This window comes from Argopecten irradians, chromosome 2 (assembly GCF_041381155.1).
Source record: "Argopecten irradians isolate NY chromosome 2, Ai_NY, whole genome shotgun sequence".
Lineage (NCBI taxonomy): Eukaryota > Metazoa > Mollusca > Bivalvia > Pectinida > Pectinidae > Argopecten > Argopecten irradians.
Window position 1 is genome coordinate 8,664,332 of NC_091135.1, and position 17,791 is coordinate 8,682,122.

A 17,791-nucleotide genomic window follows, 5' to 3' on the forward strand; every position below is an offset into this window, starting at 1 on the left:
AACACTATCGAATGTCAAGAATGTAACAACCAATGTTTTTAATTACATTTAAATTGGTCATAACCATTTCAAAGACAAAATAGTTAAGGTATGGAAATAAAACTTCTGTATAGACAAAAATATGATTTGATGAAACAGCTTATAATCTTATGAAAAAATATGAATTTAATTAATACAATACTCCCACTATTCTGTTATGCTCTATGATCTATAAGATAGTTTGATGGAGCCTAACGACAATAAAGAAAAGTATATGTAAATTTTGATCGTTATCTATATCTGATGTTACTGCAAACTTTCATTCGCGGTTACTAAATTTCGCTATTTCAAATTTAGAGTTTATTTGTGGTGATTAAGTTTCGAGGTTTAAAATTGAAATTGAAATATTTTTCGAATTAATCGTTGGAAGATACCTATTCGCTAAGATGAACTTTCGCAAACTATCATTAACTTCGAAATTCGAAAAAATAAATTATGCGCGAAAAAAAATGAATAACAGTATGTACCTATCGATAATGTTATTAATGACTACAATTGATGCAGGGTTTTAATCTATTGCAATGTTGTTTCCACATGCGTTTACGTATTGTACTCATTTTAGGGACTGTACGGACATTGGTAAACCCTACACGTGTCAGGTCCTGTCACGTCGAGTAATGACTTGTTTTCATAACTTGTATCTATTCAAGATTTTATTTATATGTCACTGTTTGTTCACCGTTTAGTAGATGCAATGAACAACCATAACCATCAATTTTTCTCTACCTACGACCGAGACAAGCACATGGGAGACGATTTTCAGTGTGCCAGAATGCGTCATGGAGGCTGGTGGTATAAATGGTGCTATCGTGCTAACCTCAACGGCAGATACATGAGAGATGATGGAGCGGATTTATCTACATCAATGAACTGGTGGTATTTTCCTAATGCGGGGACAGTTACCACATTTCTAAGGAAATCAAAGATGATGATCCGATAATTACAAACAGATTCAGATTTATTACACAGAAATGGAAAAAAATCAATTTAGGTTTAAATTGATATTAGTCCATCAGACGTGAGGGAGTTGTGTAAATTATAATGCCTTGTATAGTTTTGGTATCGATGACAAACGCACAGTTCCATTCAGTAGTAGTTAATGATCAGTGTATACAGTTGCAAGAAGTAAAATTTATGACATACGGGACATTATATTCGCTATTGCATTTTACAAACTTGTACACCTAGCTACGAAGTTGTTGGTGTAACGTAATGTATATTTATGATTTGTCCTTGATATTGGATGAGTATGTCATGTAGTATATTGACGATCATCTCCTCCGAGATGTACTAGACTTTATAAGTGAAACTTAAAGGCTGATGATAATATGATGTAAACTGAAAGTGTTAGCGATGAACAGATGTTTTGAATAAAAATTGATCAGAAAAAACCAACATCTAAACATATCATAGCGTGAATGTCAGATGAATGTCAAACACCGCCCTATGCTAAATTGATCTATAAAACTAAAAACCGCCATTGGGCGTTTGATTTCGGCTAAATAAGCATTATGTTCTCACTCATGTTTAGTTTGGTTCGTTAGAATTTATTGTTCTCGAAAATGGCGGTATTTCTGATCTATGGTATTTTGCAAATTGAGGATCTCACATGAGTGGCTATATGATATGAAATTTATTAAACTCGTTCAATAATGTGGTATATCATGTGCCTTTAGTTGTGAAAATTAGTTTCGTCATCTGCATTTTTGTCTTGTCTTCTAAAAATACATTGTTAAGAGATACCTAGAATAAGTAAATGATGACATCTGAACAATCCCCAATAGAATCACAGATTCCATAAATAGCATAAATAAATTTATTCATTGACAAGAACAAATTAGATTGAAATAACAAGAGATACATGTGACAGTAACATACAGAAGTGACAAAATATCCGAGACAGGACCATGAGGTACAATACAATGGCAAGAGCATACATATAAATTAGTAACATGGTGTCAAATGGTAATGGTTGTTTTTTCCCTAATCAAATATCACAAAAAGAAAATGTATTTCAATACTAGATTGAGTTGACTACAACAAAATACATTTAAAAACAAGTTACAGTAGAATAATAGAATATGTATTTCAATACTAGATCAAAGAAGACTATAAGAAATTGTATTTTAATACAAGATAGAGTAGAATACAAGAAAACGTATTTTAATACTAGATAGAGTAGAATACAAGAAATGTATTTTAATACAAGATAGAGTAGAATACAAAAAAATGTATTTTAATACAAGATAGAGTAGAATACAAGAAAATGTATTTTAATACAAGATAGAGTAGAATACAAGAAAATGTATTTCAAAACAAGATAAAGTAGAATACAAGAAAATGGATCTTAATACAAGATAGAGTAGAATACAAGAAAATGTATTTTAATACAAGATAGAGTAGAATACAAGAAAATGTATTTCAAAACAAGATAGAGTAGAATACAAGAAAATGTATTTCAAAACAAGATAGAGTAGAAAACAATATTTTTAAATCACTAGAGACACAAAGAAGACACTTATACGTAGCTGCTCGCATTGTATGGCTAGACCATAGTTCAATTCGTGAAGTATTCAAAATCTAGAAAAGTCCATAAGTCAAGTCCTGCAATACTTCTGGTTAATCATTTCCCTGATAATTACCCTCAAACGCATGTACGACACCCTAGATTATGGTCATAATGTTACGTTTGGCAAAATTTTGCAGGAAAGGTATTTATAAACGTAACATAACATATTGTACCGGCAATAAGCCCCTCTCCTGTTTATTATGTACATAATTATGCATTATGTACATGTACTGACTATTGTTCAACTTTAGTATTATAAATTAACAACACATAGAATCTATGAAACTTGATTCGCGGGATATTGGTGAGGATGAAGTGAAGACTTTGGAATCAAGATCACACTTTTAGATCATTGTTCATATGTAAGGTTATATTAAACAATAAAATGATAAAAGTAGCTGTTCATAATTATATTAACTTGTATCATTTTCGTATGAGATTTGGAGATTGGTGTAGTTGCTAAACGCTCAACCCAAATAAGTCGGTAATAAATAATTTTAATATACTAACATATCACAGAAAGTTGATTCACTAAAATGTAATTTTTCGTATTAAATCAAAATCATGACAATGTTGACGCACAAAAAAATCTGTAACTAGCTAAACAGTGATAACAATTATGATTTGTGTGTCTTTTGGTGAACGAGAGGAAAAAATATTTATGTATATCAAATAATACAACAGATTGTCAGTGATTTTACCCTGGGCTTGTAATTTGCCTTTGCACATGTATCTATTAGTATTTTATGGCCTACTCGTAAGTATTTTTTGCAGCTTCGTAGGGCAGGAAATCTATTGCGTTGCCATGACTACAACTATAACAAATGTTGTCAGGACACTATGTGACATTGAGATTGAGAACTGTGTGACAAAATGGTGACCTCTATTGTATCTATCTGTTGTATATTTTGACATTGAAATGTTTTGTATTTTATTACATTAATCAAAAGTATATTATATTTGTGTTAGCTTGTAATATGCAATTAAATCTTATTCATAATTTTGAAATTCTAATTTTACAGGCAAAAGGTCTCAAAATTTTAAACGACTTGTCAAATTACTAATTTTTTTAATTGATACATTGAAATTCATACAGGAAATGAACACTGATTCAAAGTATTATCTGTATATTATTTAAATTAATAGATTTTATTTTGTTGAAGTTATGAGGGTATAATGATAATGTTACATAAAATTTAGTCCATGTCTGTGTCAGTGCTAACTGTAAATATTTGTGACTGGAAATAAAGTGTATGTATACATCGATATATCTAGTATGTAAACATACTGGAATATTAATATATGAATGAGCAACTTTAGTTTATGGATCAATACATTAAATATTTTGCATTCAGTGAAAAAAACCATATGAATCAATAAACTAAATGTCATTATCATTATACATACGAAAATAAAGTTTTATGATGCATATACAAAATTAAGGACTTGTTCTAGATCACAATCACATTTTTGTTATATTTTCTTTGTTAGTGTAAAATTTATATAATTATATTAATATGATTTCACACGGAGAAATAGAGGATCTTACATGAATAGCTATGTATATGAAATTTATCTAACCAGTTCAATAATTTGATATGCCACGAGCCTTAAGGCGAGTGGCATATAAAATAATTTCACGAGTTGGACAAATTTCATATTACATAGCCACGAGTGTAAGATTTTATTTGTCATACATTTTATTAATAGAATTAAAGTGAACAGTTGGGCAAGGATGGCTAAAGTCTGTAAAAATGGTGTGAATGTATCCAGTATAATTTCTTATGAAATAGAAAAATAAAATCTCTCGCCAAAATCTGTCTGCGTATGAAGAAATTAATTTAAAGTATAGGAATCCTTAAACGTCCTCCCGGCTGACTATGTCCGTGGTTACATTTACACGCAGTCTCGCTTTCAATGCTTTCAACTTTTCTTTACTTTAATGGTCAGAACTGGGAAACGTAAGCAGAACTTGGCCGTCGTATTAATATTTGAGAACTTTTGGAAGGCCAATGAACGCATTTAGACTGGTTTTCTTTGCCCGACTATTCACTTTAAAAGTGAAACTTTTAATTTCGTCTATATATAAAACAGTAGAAAACCAGCTTGGATGTGACATTTCCATCTACTGAGACAATGATGCGACGTCATATATAGATTATGACGTCAAAACTACATGTGACATCATAATAGTGTTATTACATATGTGCCTTATGATATATATTTATGACATGACTAGACAGGCCAGTTATGTGATAGATAACAATTATAGGTTATGAAATTAGTATTCGTGTCAGGAATGTTTATATTTGAGGGTTTTATACAAGTCACATCCATGATAGCATGTTCAACTGAACATACACAGGTTATTCAAATATTGGCAAAATTTGACATTGTACATTGTTCCCCATCTACCAGTGTATCACAGCCAGAACTTGATCATATTCCCTGAAAATTAGGTGTGATTTTCTTCATCAACACCATGAAAAGAAACCGATCAATTAATAATCAAGTACTAGATAAACATTATATACAACCATAGATAAAATATTGCATTTCAAATATAAAAAAAAGAGAAAAGAAATCAAAGACAATTGAATGCCTGTAACCATAATAAAGCTTCATATGATAATGATTTTCCACTCTTTGAAAATAAGGCAAATTTATTCTTTCATTCCAAAGATTTTGATTTAGTCTGACAAATACCTTGCTGTATCAGTTTTAAGCAAACAAAAACTTTGAAACATGCTATGCTTCAATCAATTACAATTAATAATACATGGAGTTTGGATAATAAAAGTAACTTTTCAGTCTTTTTGTGACAATAAATCAAAGATACCCTGGAGTGTTTGAGCAAAAGAATTAGCCATGGAAGCAGTCACAAGTATTTGTAGTTTGATCAAAATTTTCTGAATCCCTCATTTCCTTTTCGAGCTCGTAAACATGTGACTACCAAAGCTATGAGGCTGATTAGAAGGATTCCACCAAGGACGATCGACATGATAGTAGCTACAAACAGACAAAAAAACAAGAATCAAATGTTTTACAGCAGTCAAATTCTGTCTTTACATATTACAGAGTTATCTGCCCTTGCAGGTAAGTAGTGATTGCAATGACATCTGCTTGCGAGTGTAGCATCATACTTTTAAGAGAAAATGACTAGAGTTTCATTCACAAAGCAATGATGTCACAATGGATACCTTCCAATAAGGGCAATAACTCTTTAATATGCAAAGGCAGAATATACCTGTTAAACTCAACATCATTTTTGCACGCTAGATTAAATCGCAGGATACACATTTTCACATAATTTTGTGTTCAGTTCAAGTGCCAATTCAAATAAGTGAAATGAATGACCTATGTCTGTATGAGCCCTGATGATCGTAACATTATTGTATTTGCAAATGGTATGTTGAAAATAATGAAATGTCTTATCTTATCTAAATAACTTAAACGTTTTTGTTACCTGTCTCTATATAAATGTAAATAAAGTAATTTCGACAATTGACCGGTCAATAGTTTGAGTGTTGACCAGTGCAGAATGTTTGCATGCGCTTTATTGTTGACGTCATAATTAATTGTTGACGTCTTAAACACGGGTGCGCTGGGTCGACCCAAATACCAATACGCGTTCGGCGAAAGTCTATCTCACCATAAGCTCAGTGATAAGTTTAAGATTGCGGTTCAGGTAAAAAAAAACCAGTTGTTTCATGCCTTTGCAGTCAACAGTCAAAACTATTTCCCCTCAGTGTTGGGACCAACCCTATCAACTGTTTCCCCATCTCCGGCCTCGGGAAACAGTTCATCAGGTTGGTCCCAACACTTCGGAAAAAGAGTTTTGACTGTTGACTGAAAAGGCATGAGACAACTGTTAAGTAGTATAAATATACAGAATTGTATGTACAGCAAAATTAGCTGCATGCATATAGCCGATAAACATTCAATGTTTTGTTATGATTGTAGAGAACTTACCGATGGTAAAGATCTTTTTCTTTTTGTTTCCGGAGTCATCATCTAATCCACACTCTTTTTTCCAATCAGTTGGAATCTTGTTCTTGGTCAAAGTGAGGAACGTGTCATAAGGACAATCTGCTTGACAACCTGAAATTGACATTTTATCATTAAATTTACATTTTGTTTAGATATTTGGTTTGGTTTGTTTATTTTTACGTCCTATTAACAGCCAGGGTCATGTAAGGACGTGCCAGGTATGTTGGTGGAGGAAAGCCGGAGTACCCGGAGAAAAACCACCGGCTAGCTGTCAGTACCTGGCAACTGCCCCACATGGGATTCGAACCCGCATCCCAGAGGTGGAGGGCTTGTGGTAATATGTCGGGACATCTTAACCACTCGGCCACCGCAGCCCCCTTGTTTAGATAATAAAGAATACAAGCACTGAAGCATAAAAAAAAATAAAAAATAAAAAATAACATATATTTGGCAGTTGCTTTATGTTTACAAACAATGAAAACACAATTATGTAATGATGAAGTTTGTGTTTGTATTATTTTGTTTAGATAATAAAGAATACAAACACAAACTTCATCATTACATAATTGTGTTTTCATTGTTTGTAAACATAAAGCAACTGCCAAATATATGTTAACTTTTTTATGCTTCAGTGAGTTAATCATGCATAAACAGAGCTTAAAATCATACAATAATAATGAATTTGCATGACCACACCATTTTAAATTTTTCTTATTTCATTTGTGTTGAAATATTGATTAATATTCTTCATCTGTAATAGAATAAGCTATGATGTGCAATGTGAAAAATAGTCAATTTTCATTTACCAGTAACTTATCTATCAGAAAGACCATATATAAACATTATTCAGCATTGGACATCTAATAGATTAAATATATACTACAACTGTTAGTAAAATAGCGTCCGATAAAAATAGGCTGAACTTTGTCCTACCATGGAATGAGAGTAAATACATAGGTATGCAGCTATATCTCATTAACACAAAGACCCGTTATCTTTTTTATGCTATATGTATTTTACTTACATTTATAGCAGATATATGCTATCAAATTTAAAATCAAACATTCAGCTCCATGTACTCTTATTAATACATATCAAAAGACGTTATTATGAAAGATAATAGTTTAACAATACATTAAATCTGTACAATTGCAATTACTTACCAGGAATAGTTAATTTGTAAACTGTGGTAGAGGTATTTTTATACAAGACGTTAACAAAATATTGACGAGTTGTCGGGTTCTGTCTAAGCTCTACAGATACCATTGCAGCATAAGGTGGACTTTTTCCATGTTCAAATAGGCCAAGAGCTGTTAAAAGGGCTGCTACAGTGGTATCATGCTGTGGAAGATAAGTCAAGAACAGAATCTGGTCATGGTGTTTATGGATTTTCCAGAATCTGGTCATGGTGTTTATGGATTTTCCACAGTTACTCTTTGGTTCATAAGGCCAAATAAAAAAGGTCTGTTTTGGGTTGCATTGGCAAACAAAATAGGGTCAGTAGGTCGTGAAGATTTTTTTTTTTTTAGTGTCTTTCACTCTAAATTAATGGCCAGAACCAGAATCTGAGATTGAAATCCGGCCTTTTAATTTTTTTGCTTAGAAAAGTGGGGAAAAAAATTAGGGTCGGTCGGGTAAGCCAAAACAGGCATTCTTTTTTTTTGGCCTAATACTGTACAATGTATATCGCTATATTTCGAAAGTGGTTCATTTTCAGTATATTTGTATTTCCATTGAAATCCAAGAATTTTCAACACCAATGAAATATTCAGAAAACCATTAACATACCTAAGAAACAACAGTATAGTATATAGATTCACAAATTGTAGGGATAAGTTAACCGCTTAATTTAGCCTCTGCAAAGAATGTGTCCCTTATAGAAACCACGAAATACTGACCTAGAAAATGTTAAGCCCTATACAGTAAGTAACCTTCGGCATTGTCATACACAGTAAGATGAGCACTTATGAGTCTGCAATCGCTCCCAGGGTGCATTGCGGTTCTCTAAATATCACCTCTGTAAACAGCCCAGCGAAATTTTAAGATTCTTGAAAAACGTATTTCGGACACATACTAAATTCTCAAATACATATTGTTAGGTGCCATATGTATCATTTTCCTGTAAACGACTGTGAGTTCTGACATTATATAATTTGATCACTCAATATCAAACCAAACAATAATGGATTCTTTTGCGGATACACTAGTTTTACTTGTAGGTAAATAGTCATGATTTGCATACGACGTCCTCCGTTTCAAAAACACTCACTGTGACGTCATATGAAAAAGAGGCCCCACGTATTAAACAATCGTCATGACATAATATTCTGTGACCTGAGGTCAACAGACGGTCAGTCCGTGAGTTGACAGAGGTGAATGTGGGGACCGCAATGAACCCTGGGAGAGACTGATGGGTCTGTGACGTAAATTACAGCAAATATGGGGTTTACACTGGCTGAAAATTTGCATGAAAAGGATGACATGCAATAGAAACGTGTATAGGATCAATATTTTAAAAAAAAATTTGTCACTCTAACTGTTTATTTACCAAAAAAATATTGTCGGAGTCTATTTTGAAATTTTCTTGAAATGATAAAAAGCTTGTAAAACAATATAATAACCAAACAAAGCTTTAATACTTGCAAAGAAATCATTCTAATATAATGTAGATATACAATTTAGGTATTGTTAAGTGTCAAATATCATTAAATCTTTCATGCTATCTTTCATCAGTGATGTAAGATTTGGATCTTTTAAATATTCAAATGAATTAATTTAAACAACATTTATATGAAGTATTTTGAAAAATATCAAAGCTTGCAATGAACGAAAGTCTAAGTTACCCTAAATCAAAATGGCTATCAGCACCATGTATGTAAAGTGAAATGTCCAAAGTCCACTAAATATACTGTATTTTATGTATTACCTACCCCTGAATGCATATATAGCTTTGGAAGTGCCTCACCATTCACACGATGCTTCATGTTTTCAATTATTTCTTTAAGTAGGGGTCCTGCAAAATAAAAACATATTTAGTCTATAGAAATCAATGAAACAAATATAAGTTAAGGGGAAACCCTGTATATGTATACAGATATTTTTGCATTATAGGAAAAAACAAACATAACATAATCATACATATATTGAAAAAAATCATGATGGCTGTCTCTCGATCAGCACCTTTTTTTACTGTTCAGTTACAAAATCGGCATATTCAGTGAAGCAATATGATATATGTGCAGACACATGCATTATAATTCCTGAGTTTGGCATTCAAATATATGCAAGACTCAAAGAGTTCTGAAAATGATTTGCTATAAAGCACCCTGGGATCCATTGTTGTTGACAAAATAGAATACAAATGGATCCATGTAAAATGGTAATTGTTATTTGATCACTGTCAGGCTATATATTCTGTTTATGCATGGTAATGAAAGGGTTATCTACCCTTGCAGGTATAGATATCGATTGTCATGATACCTTTACATTTGTGAGCATAAAATCATATTTTTCACACAAGTTTCAATCATCCACAAAACCATGATGTCACAATCAATACCTTCATGCAAGGGTGATAACTCTGTAATATGGAAAGATGGAATACAACAAGTAAAGATATCAAAGACATTTGAGCTGACTTACCTCCCTTTAACCTACTCTTTGGCCCACTGAACAGTAACCTAAAGCCTATATCATCCAGATCACGCAGCTTTTCATACACAGTCTTATTCTCATTTTTCCATACTTCTGTTGCCCAGGATGTTAAATTGAATCCATGTGTTTTCTGATACATAAAAAAGGAGATATATCATTTTTAACTAAAAAGATACTATAGGTACAGTGTGCATAGATGAAATTATCATGGGAGAAAATATGATTCACAGCAACAAAAGATACATTATATTCTATATATCTTTACATTGCAATATGATGATGTTTTTTAACTGTAAAATTTCTATTTACACTTTCCTCTCCGATTTAAAGGGATGATTCAATATCAAAATAATCTTTTCACCATATTTATATTTTTTATGTCATAGCATTTTCATTACAATATTATGACATTGACAATAACATACAAATTGAGAACATAAAACATCTTCTCCCTAACAAGGAAGATAGAAGTTTGTCTGACTTGCACTGTTCCAGGTACTCCAGCCCAGGGTATGGGGATAATAAATGTGGATGAGATGCGGGAAATTTAATCCGTGTCCCAACTGCATCAGTGCATTTAACATTGTAATTACCTCACACAGAAATAAGTCAGCTATCTTCCATATAGTTGTGACATTCTCTGGTCCCCAGCCTGTCTTATTGTACAGGAACTTGTAAAATTCCTGAAAAAATAGTAATGACAAAATTATAAGACTAACATTTGACAATTATTACAACCACAAAATGTTACCTTGTCTGGAAAAAAATTCCAGTGAATAATGAAAATTACTGAACCGTGACCAGTTGCAAGTGCAAGGTTCTGAATGCATTTAACAGGATCAGAGACAGTACAAAGGGAGTTTCAAACAGCCAAACATAAGACTTGCAAAGAAGGTTACTATAATGGACTTCGTCATGTGAGCTAGGACACAGTAAAACATTCAAAGGGAGGTAACTCAAAAATGACTAAATTAATGAGCAGATCAAAATGGATTTGCAGAAAGATCATGTTTGGCTGAAAATGATTTTAAGTACCACAGAATTAACTTGAAATGTCTTATTTGATACAGAGATTTTTGCCTGAGACTCCTACCTATATGAAGGATGGACAGGATATATCATGCGGCAGAATGGACCAGCCCTGATGAACATTATACATGTGTATGTACCTTATCATTTAATCAAGGGGATTTAATATTTTAATCAGTAAATTAGCTAATATAAATGATGGTCATGCATGGCAAAACATCACCATCTGCAGGACCATGCAGCTGATTAATAAACAGAACTTGATTGTCACTTATACATGTATTTGATATGAAGATATACACTGTTGTGTTAAACTTGAGGCCACATGTGAATTCATGATCTGACAGCTTTTATTGGGGGAACTCAACAATTTATATGACATATATATATATTCATTAACAAATTGATGCATCCGATACATGCCTCATTAGCCTTGTCAATGGCAGCTATTGGGGGAGACTTCATGTCTTCATCGTACTGCTGGGTATAGAATGGACATTCCTCTCCCATATTGATACGCTGGAAAGGAAACAGTCCATTTAATGCTTTGAAAACATGTGGAGAATAATGTATACAACATCAACATTTATAAAAATTGTAAGATACATTTATCCATTTTTTGAATACACCGATTGTTTTAGTAATGTTATCATGTATAGAAGTTTCATTATACACAATGTATACAGTCATTCTTGTCTGCAAGAACCACCAAAGGGAAAATAAAAACCATTATTATATATAGTCTTCATAGCCATAATGTTTGGTGTACGTGGTGTGCTAGTGATATGTATAAATTTACACTTACGTTATCCTCGTACTTGGGTTTGGTATGGATGGGGATAGGCTGCCAGCTGATATTTGTATTCCACACCTGGTCACCAGTTGGAGGATAAAGGCCGGCCAGGTTACAGGCTGCACTCATTAGACACCGATCCTCGTCTGAACTCGTCACTAATATCTGTTAACAACAATCAGAAATCACTAAAAATATCGTTATCTGTTAACACATTATATACAGTTGTCTCCCTTTGTAAGATGATAGTTGACAAATTATACAGAGTTGTCGACTCCTTCTTAATACAAGTTTCTGACTATTTTACGGCATATAAGATACGAGTCATAAAATATACTCATATTCTGATCAGTTTTCAGGGGCAGATAACTCTGATGATTATTTTTCTACTTCATATTATTATTAATTTTTGTAAGATTTTGCAGTACATATACGATCATGTACACACTTTACTCCTAACTCACATAGAACCATTCACCCGTTTGCAGTTTAACAGTAATCATCATTATATATCAATTAAATTCCCATCACACAAATATAAAAAAAAAAATATATATATCTAAATCTCATATCATACTCCTTGGTGTATAAATTGTACAGTAACACATACCTGGTACATATATATATATGACATCTAAGCAGTTTATCAGGGGCAGATAACTCTGATAATTATTTTTCTACTCAGTATTATTATTTTTTTGTAAGAATTTACAGTACAGATACAATCATGTACACAATTTCATCCTAGCTCACATAGAACCATTCACCCGTTTACAGTCATCATCATTATATATCAATTAAATTGCCATCACATGAACTAAAAAAAAAAAAAAAATACTATCTACATGCATCTCATATCATACTACCTGGTTTATACACTACACACATACCTTGTACATATATATGACATCTATACACTTTCACATATTTTATGATAAAAAAAATATGACATATCTACTCAGCATTATATTAATTAGCATAGTGTATAGACATGATAACATTCAAAATATTTGATATTGAAACAAAAAACAAACAGAAATTTAAAAAATGAAAAAAATTTTTTTTTTTTTTTTGGATAGAATTTTTAAATATATCTTTAAATGAATATTTAGTAGAAGGTAATTTGAATGTGAAATGTAAATTCAATAGAATGAAACCTTATCGCATATTGATGCTAAATTGGATATGGAATTTTAACTTTTAAAGCCATATTATTTTTAATGTTTAAAGGTTCCTGTAGGGTAGTGCATACTAACTTCTGAATGTTGATAGTCACTACTCAGGAAGCCATTGTATCTCTCCCGTAGCCAGTGGCCGAGTTCATGGTGCTGGTTCATCCCAATCTGTCAATAAATTATCCACAATAATAATAAAGTCAAAGCTATATCAGGTATAATATGTCACCCCTGAAGCCATATCTAGGCTTTTCTAAATCAAAGACTAGACCAGTCCATTATGAAATTTCAGGGTGAATGAGTTTAAGGAGCAATTTCAATCAAAAAGATGCATTAAACACATGATTTACATACATAAAAGGTAGGATTTGGTTTGGTTTTGTTTATCATATTTACGTCCTATTAACAGTCAGGGTCATGTAAGGACAGCCTCCCTTGTATGTGATTTGCAGCATATTTGTAATGCATGTTTTGGGAGACTGCGGTATAAAAAAAATCTGTCCTAATGAAAGTTGGGGTATATACATGTATACGTAGTTGCCATCAATTTGACCTGTCCATAAGTGTTTATACAATACAGAAACTATATGAAATTCTGAGTCCTTATATATTCATATACCAGTATCTATAATTTCTTATGCTTATTTATCATTTTTAGTTGCAAATTTCCTGGTTATATTTTCTTCATCCCTGTTATTTCAGCATTGGTTGTCATATGGCCAAAAACAAATGTCTGTTTAGGGTTACATTGCCAAAAAATATAGAGTCAGTAAGTCAGGATTTGTTTTTTGTGTCTTTCACTGTAAAGTAATTGCCAGAACTGGAGTCTAAGATCAAAATCCTGACTTTTAATTTTTTTCATAGAAAAGTGGGAAAAAAATAAGGGTCGGGGTAAAAAATTAGGGTTGGTCATGTAACCCTACATAGACATATATTATTTTTGGCCCAATTTTGAGATGCATTAGTGTGTAACATACACTGTCTGGGTGTTCTTCACATGCATGACATCCAACGGTGCATGCTAAAAAAGCTAAACCTGTGTCTATTCAAATTATCTTGAGTTTGATAAACATGATAAAACAACCGGCACTAGATCGGGAATTATATTTCTATAATGTACTTACCGTAGAAAGCCATCCTAATCCATTTGGCCACTTATCTTTACCATTTGGGTCTCCTTTGTATACCTCAATTGGTGATCGGTCACCATGTCGATATACCTGCAAAACATTCATGATCAAAAGTACAAATTAAAGTTTCACATATTATACATGTACAACCATTCAAATGCTATGTGTGGGTATATATGTACAATTATTATATGACTGGTGTATTTGCTGTATTTTGATAGGCCGATACGTTTCTCGGAAGTATTCATCAACTGCGATATCAACCCCGAAATCGGTGGCGAAAAGCATGCGAGGTTACTGGACTCAGTCCAGATACCTCTTGCGAGTCCAGTAACCTGTGTCAAAAATAGATTGAGGGAAACTCCCTTTAGATGTGATGTTATAATCACTTTTGACGTCGATTCGTACCCATATATAGCGTAACAGGAGTTTCCTTATTCAATGACGTCAGGATAATCTATTGTGACGTCATTATTATAGTTGGCAACATATATGGCGGAAGGCAGCAAGTTTACTGCGATCAATGGTGATCAACTGCGAACTTCAATTTATGGAAAACGTTCATAAATGCCAGATGGGCAGTTGATGCAGTGATAAAATATTCCAGTTCTGCCAGTCTAAAACATTAGCAAGAAACATTTGGATATTTACCATATACTACATGTAATGGATAAACTACTTTTGTGAAGAGAACATTTGCAAATATCATCCTGTTTTTTGTAGTAAAGTCTTTTTGAATAGGCGGGTTAATATCATATAAATGTCGTATAATAAAACAATTATTGACCTATTTTCAGGTGGATACGATGAGTTAACAACCCTCGAAAATGATATAACCCTGGCCTCTGGCCTCGGGATATATCACTTACTCGGGTTGATAACTCATCGTATCCACCTGAAAATAGGTCGATAATTGTATAATATATATACTGACTATATTTATATATCTAAACTAAATTAATATTGTATACATTATAAAAGGCCCACTACCTTTCTGAAACAGCTTTTAATTTTTAAAATTGGAATGTAAAATGTATGAGATCTATAGTTTTGTAGAGTCACAAAAGTTATTAACTTACCTTTAATACTTCACTAATATCATTATCTTCTGAACAATTTAATTAAAATCAATAAAATGTTAATTTTCATAACAGCACCAGACAGCAAAACAGCGAAATGAATTTCCACATTTATCATATATTACGCAGGGAATCTGGCAAATGTTTGGTGTTGTTACCTCATCTTGGCCATTGATATGTATATTTTCTTATGTTTTTAAGAAACCTTTAAATTTTGCTCCAGAAAGGTTGTGGGCCTTTAATAATGTAACAGGATTACAAGGTAACCTATATATGTCCTCCAAACACTAGCCAGGTGCTTTATATCATACCAATTGATCATATCAGCAAATGTACCTTCATAGTCAGCGAAGATTGCCCTATCCAATATGCCAGTACAATTCATCAACACTCATTCTAACACATATATTTAAGCATTAAACTTTCTCCCTATCGTCTCATCTCTAATCTGCATCAAATGTCTAATCATCTCATTATGTGCTAGCGTAAGAACACATTATGAGGATTGTCTGCAAAGCTCAGGCATCTATATAGACCATAGATGCCATAGGAAGTTAGTTTAATGCTTATATTTACTTTATCAACTCATTTTAGGGTCTCTGCATTAATATTGTTTAAGTTAGACCAGGAAAACTGTTTATCAACGACAAAATAATCCCCAAGATGGATTGCTCTTTATAGCAAGCAGTTAAGTGATAAACCACCTTCCAATATAATCAGTTGACCAAAAACGGAACATCTGTTATGGAAATGAAAATTTTTCCTTCTTTTATGTGGATTTCCTTCTCAAATGTAGGTTTTGGGGCAGGATAGGGTGTGAATATATGACTAAAAAATAAACAAAAATTTGGCTCTGTTATTTCCATAAATTGAACTTTTTAACAGTGCATAATTAATGGTTACTGAAACATCTGGCTGCGCCCTTTAAGGCCTTGCCTTCAGTCATATTATTATATTAATAACACCATTTCTATTATACATGCACATTTCATTTTTGTTACACTGATCAAGTTTCTACGCATGTAAACAATTTTTAATTTAACCTGTACATTATTTTGATATGCTTTTCATCAGATAAACCACACAAGCCCTTGGCATTCACAGCTAATAGCGACCTATATAATCATACCACCCCTGCACTTTCTCTGACCATCTGTCAGAAATATTTCATCTATCATCCAGCGCTATGTCTGTTGATCGTCACAGTTTTTAATAGCCACTGACTAAAGGGATCATCCCGACAAATATAATAAGCATTGCTGTTGTCCCTATAGTTTTTTTCTATATGTTTTTAGTTGCGCTATATGTCCTCATCTCCCATAAATCGTACTGACCCTATATACCTTTATAGGGGTTCAGTAACTGATAATCATATACTATTGTAGCGGGATTGGACTGGGTCGATCATTGGTGACCAGGTAGCTCAGTCGGTAGAGCACTCGGCTAGTGTTCGGAGGGTCCCGGGTTCAAATCCCAGTCTGGCCGCTACATTTTCTCCTCTCCTGTTACACTATTAATGTTGCAACAAATTTATCGTATCAAGGACCATTGATGATTTGTTTTAAGTATTTTTTTATCATTAATTTTGCCAAGAATCAGAAATCAAAATCTTGGAACATTTCTTTCCAGAATTTGCGAATACCCTGGAATACAATGTATAAAGGACCAGTCACCAGGTGTATAATAATTAAATAACCAAACAAATGAAAAAATCAACAATCATTTTGACACTATAACTCATTAGGCCGACCTCAGTGATTTTAAATAATGATGTATCAGACATCATATATATGACATTCATTTAAATCACATGTGAAGTAATACTCCAACAATGCTAGTGGTAAAATGAGACATGTTTGAATCATTATATAATTCTAGGTTTTGCAATAAAAAAAAACCTAAGAAATAACCGTTAGTCCTAGTTAACAATAAATGAAATAATATATTGATCTTTACGTTGGATTAATCATGTTGCTTTCAGTTTCATTGCTTATCATTACAAACTCCTGTGTTTTATTTGTACACTAGACCTTTTTTCGCATCATCTAAGATAAATCTCTGATCCTCTTTCAGTTTCGATTCACGTTCATGATCAGCATGAAACAAAATGGAAGCATTACTGTAACGTTATGTTTCTTACCAAATTAACAAGTCTTAAGTTTGAGATGTCATCGCTGTAACAAAGTTGGACGAATGTTGTAACTAAAACACACACAACTAATCGCCAACCTTCGACCATGATGAACAGTGAACACCTCTCGATCTCCTGTCTGTCTGCAGGCTAGCTGGGTCTAAATTTACCGGTCACAAATTGTCATGTGACACTTTCTCAT

General features: G+C 32.7%; 1 protein-coding gene across 1 annotated transcript; it reads right to left on the reverse strand.

Moving 5' to 3' along the window:
- Window positions 1-1,841: 1,841 nt before the first annotated feature.
- On the reverse strand, window positions 1,842-17,791 carry LOC138314357 (lysosomal acid phosphatase-like). Its single transcript, XM_069254658.1, has 11 exons — window positions 17,599-17,791; window positions 14,374-14,469; window positions 13,331-13,417; window positions 12,087-12,239; window positions 11,705-11,800; window positions 10,846-10,935; window positions 10,241-10,382; window positions 9,529-9,611; window positions 7,762-7,939; window positions 6,581-6,709; window positions 1,842-5,617 (listed from the first exon to the last, which is right to left on the reverse strand). The coding sequence occupies exons 1-11, from the start codon at window positions 17,695-17,697 to the stop codon at window positions 5,508-5,510; spliced, it is 1,263 nt and encodes a 420-aa protein (XP_069110759.1). The 5' UTR covers window positions 17,698-17,791; the 3' UTR covers window positions 1,842-5,507.

Excerpts from the sequence above, each read along its gene's own strand:
- LOC138314357 (XM_069254658.1), bottom strand. The coding sequence starts at position 17,697 with ATGGTCGAAGGTTGGCGATTAGTTGTGTGTGTTTTAGTTACAACATTC. Across the intron at positions 13,418-14,373 it reads GATTAGGATGGCTTTCTACG|ATTGGGATGAACCAGCACCA; the intron begins GTAAGTACATTA and ends ATTTATTGACAG. Across the intron at positions 11,801-12,086 it reads AACCCAAGTACGAGGATAAC|CGTATCAATATGGGAGAGGA; the intron begins GTAAGTGTAAAT and ends TTTCCTTTCCAG.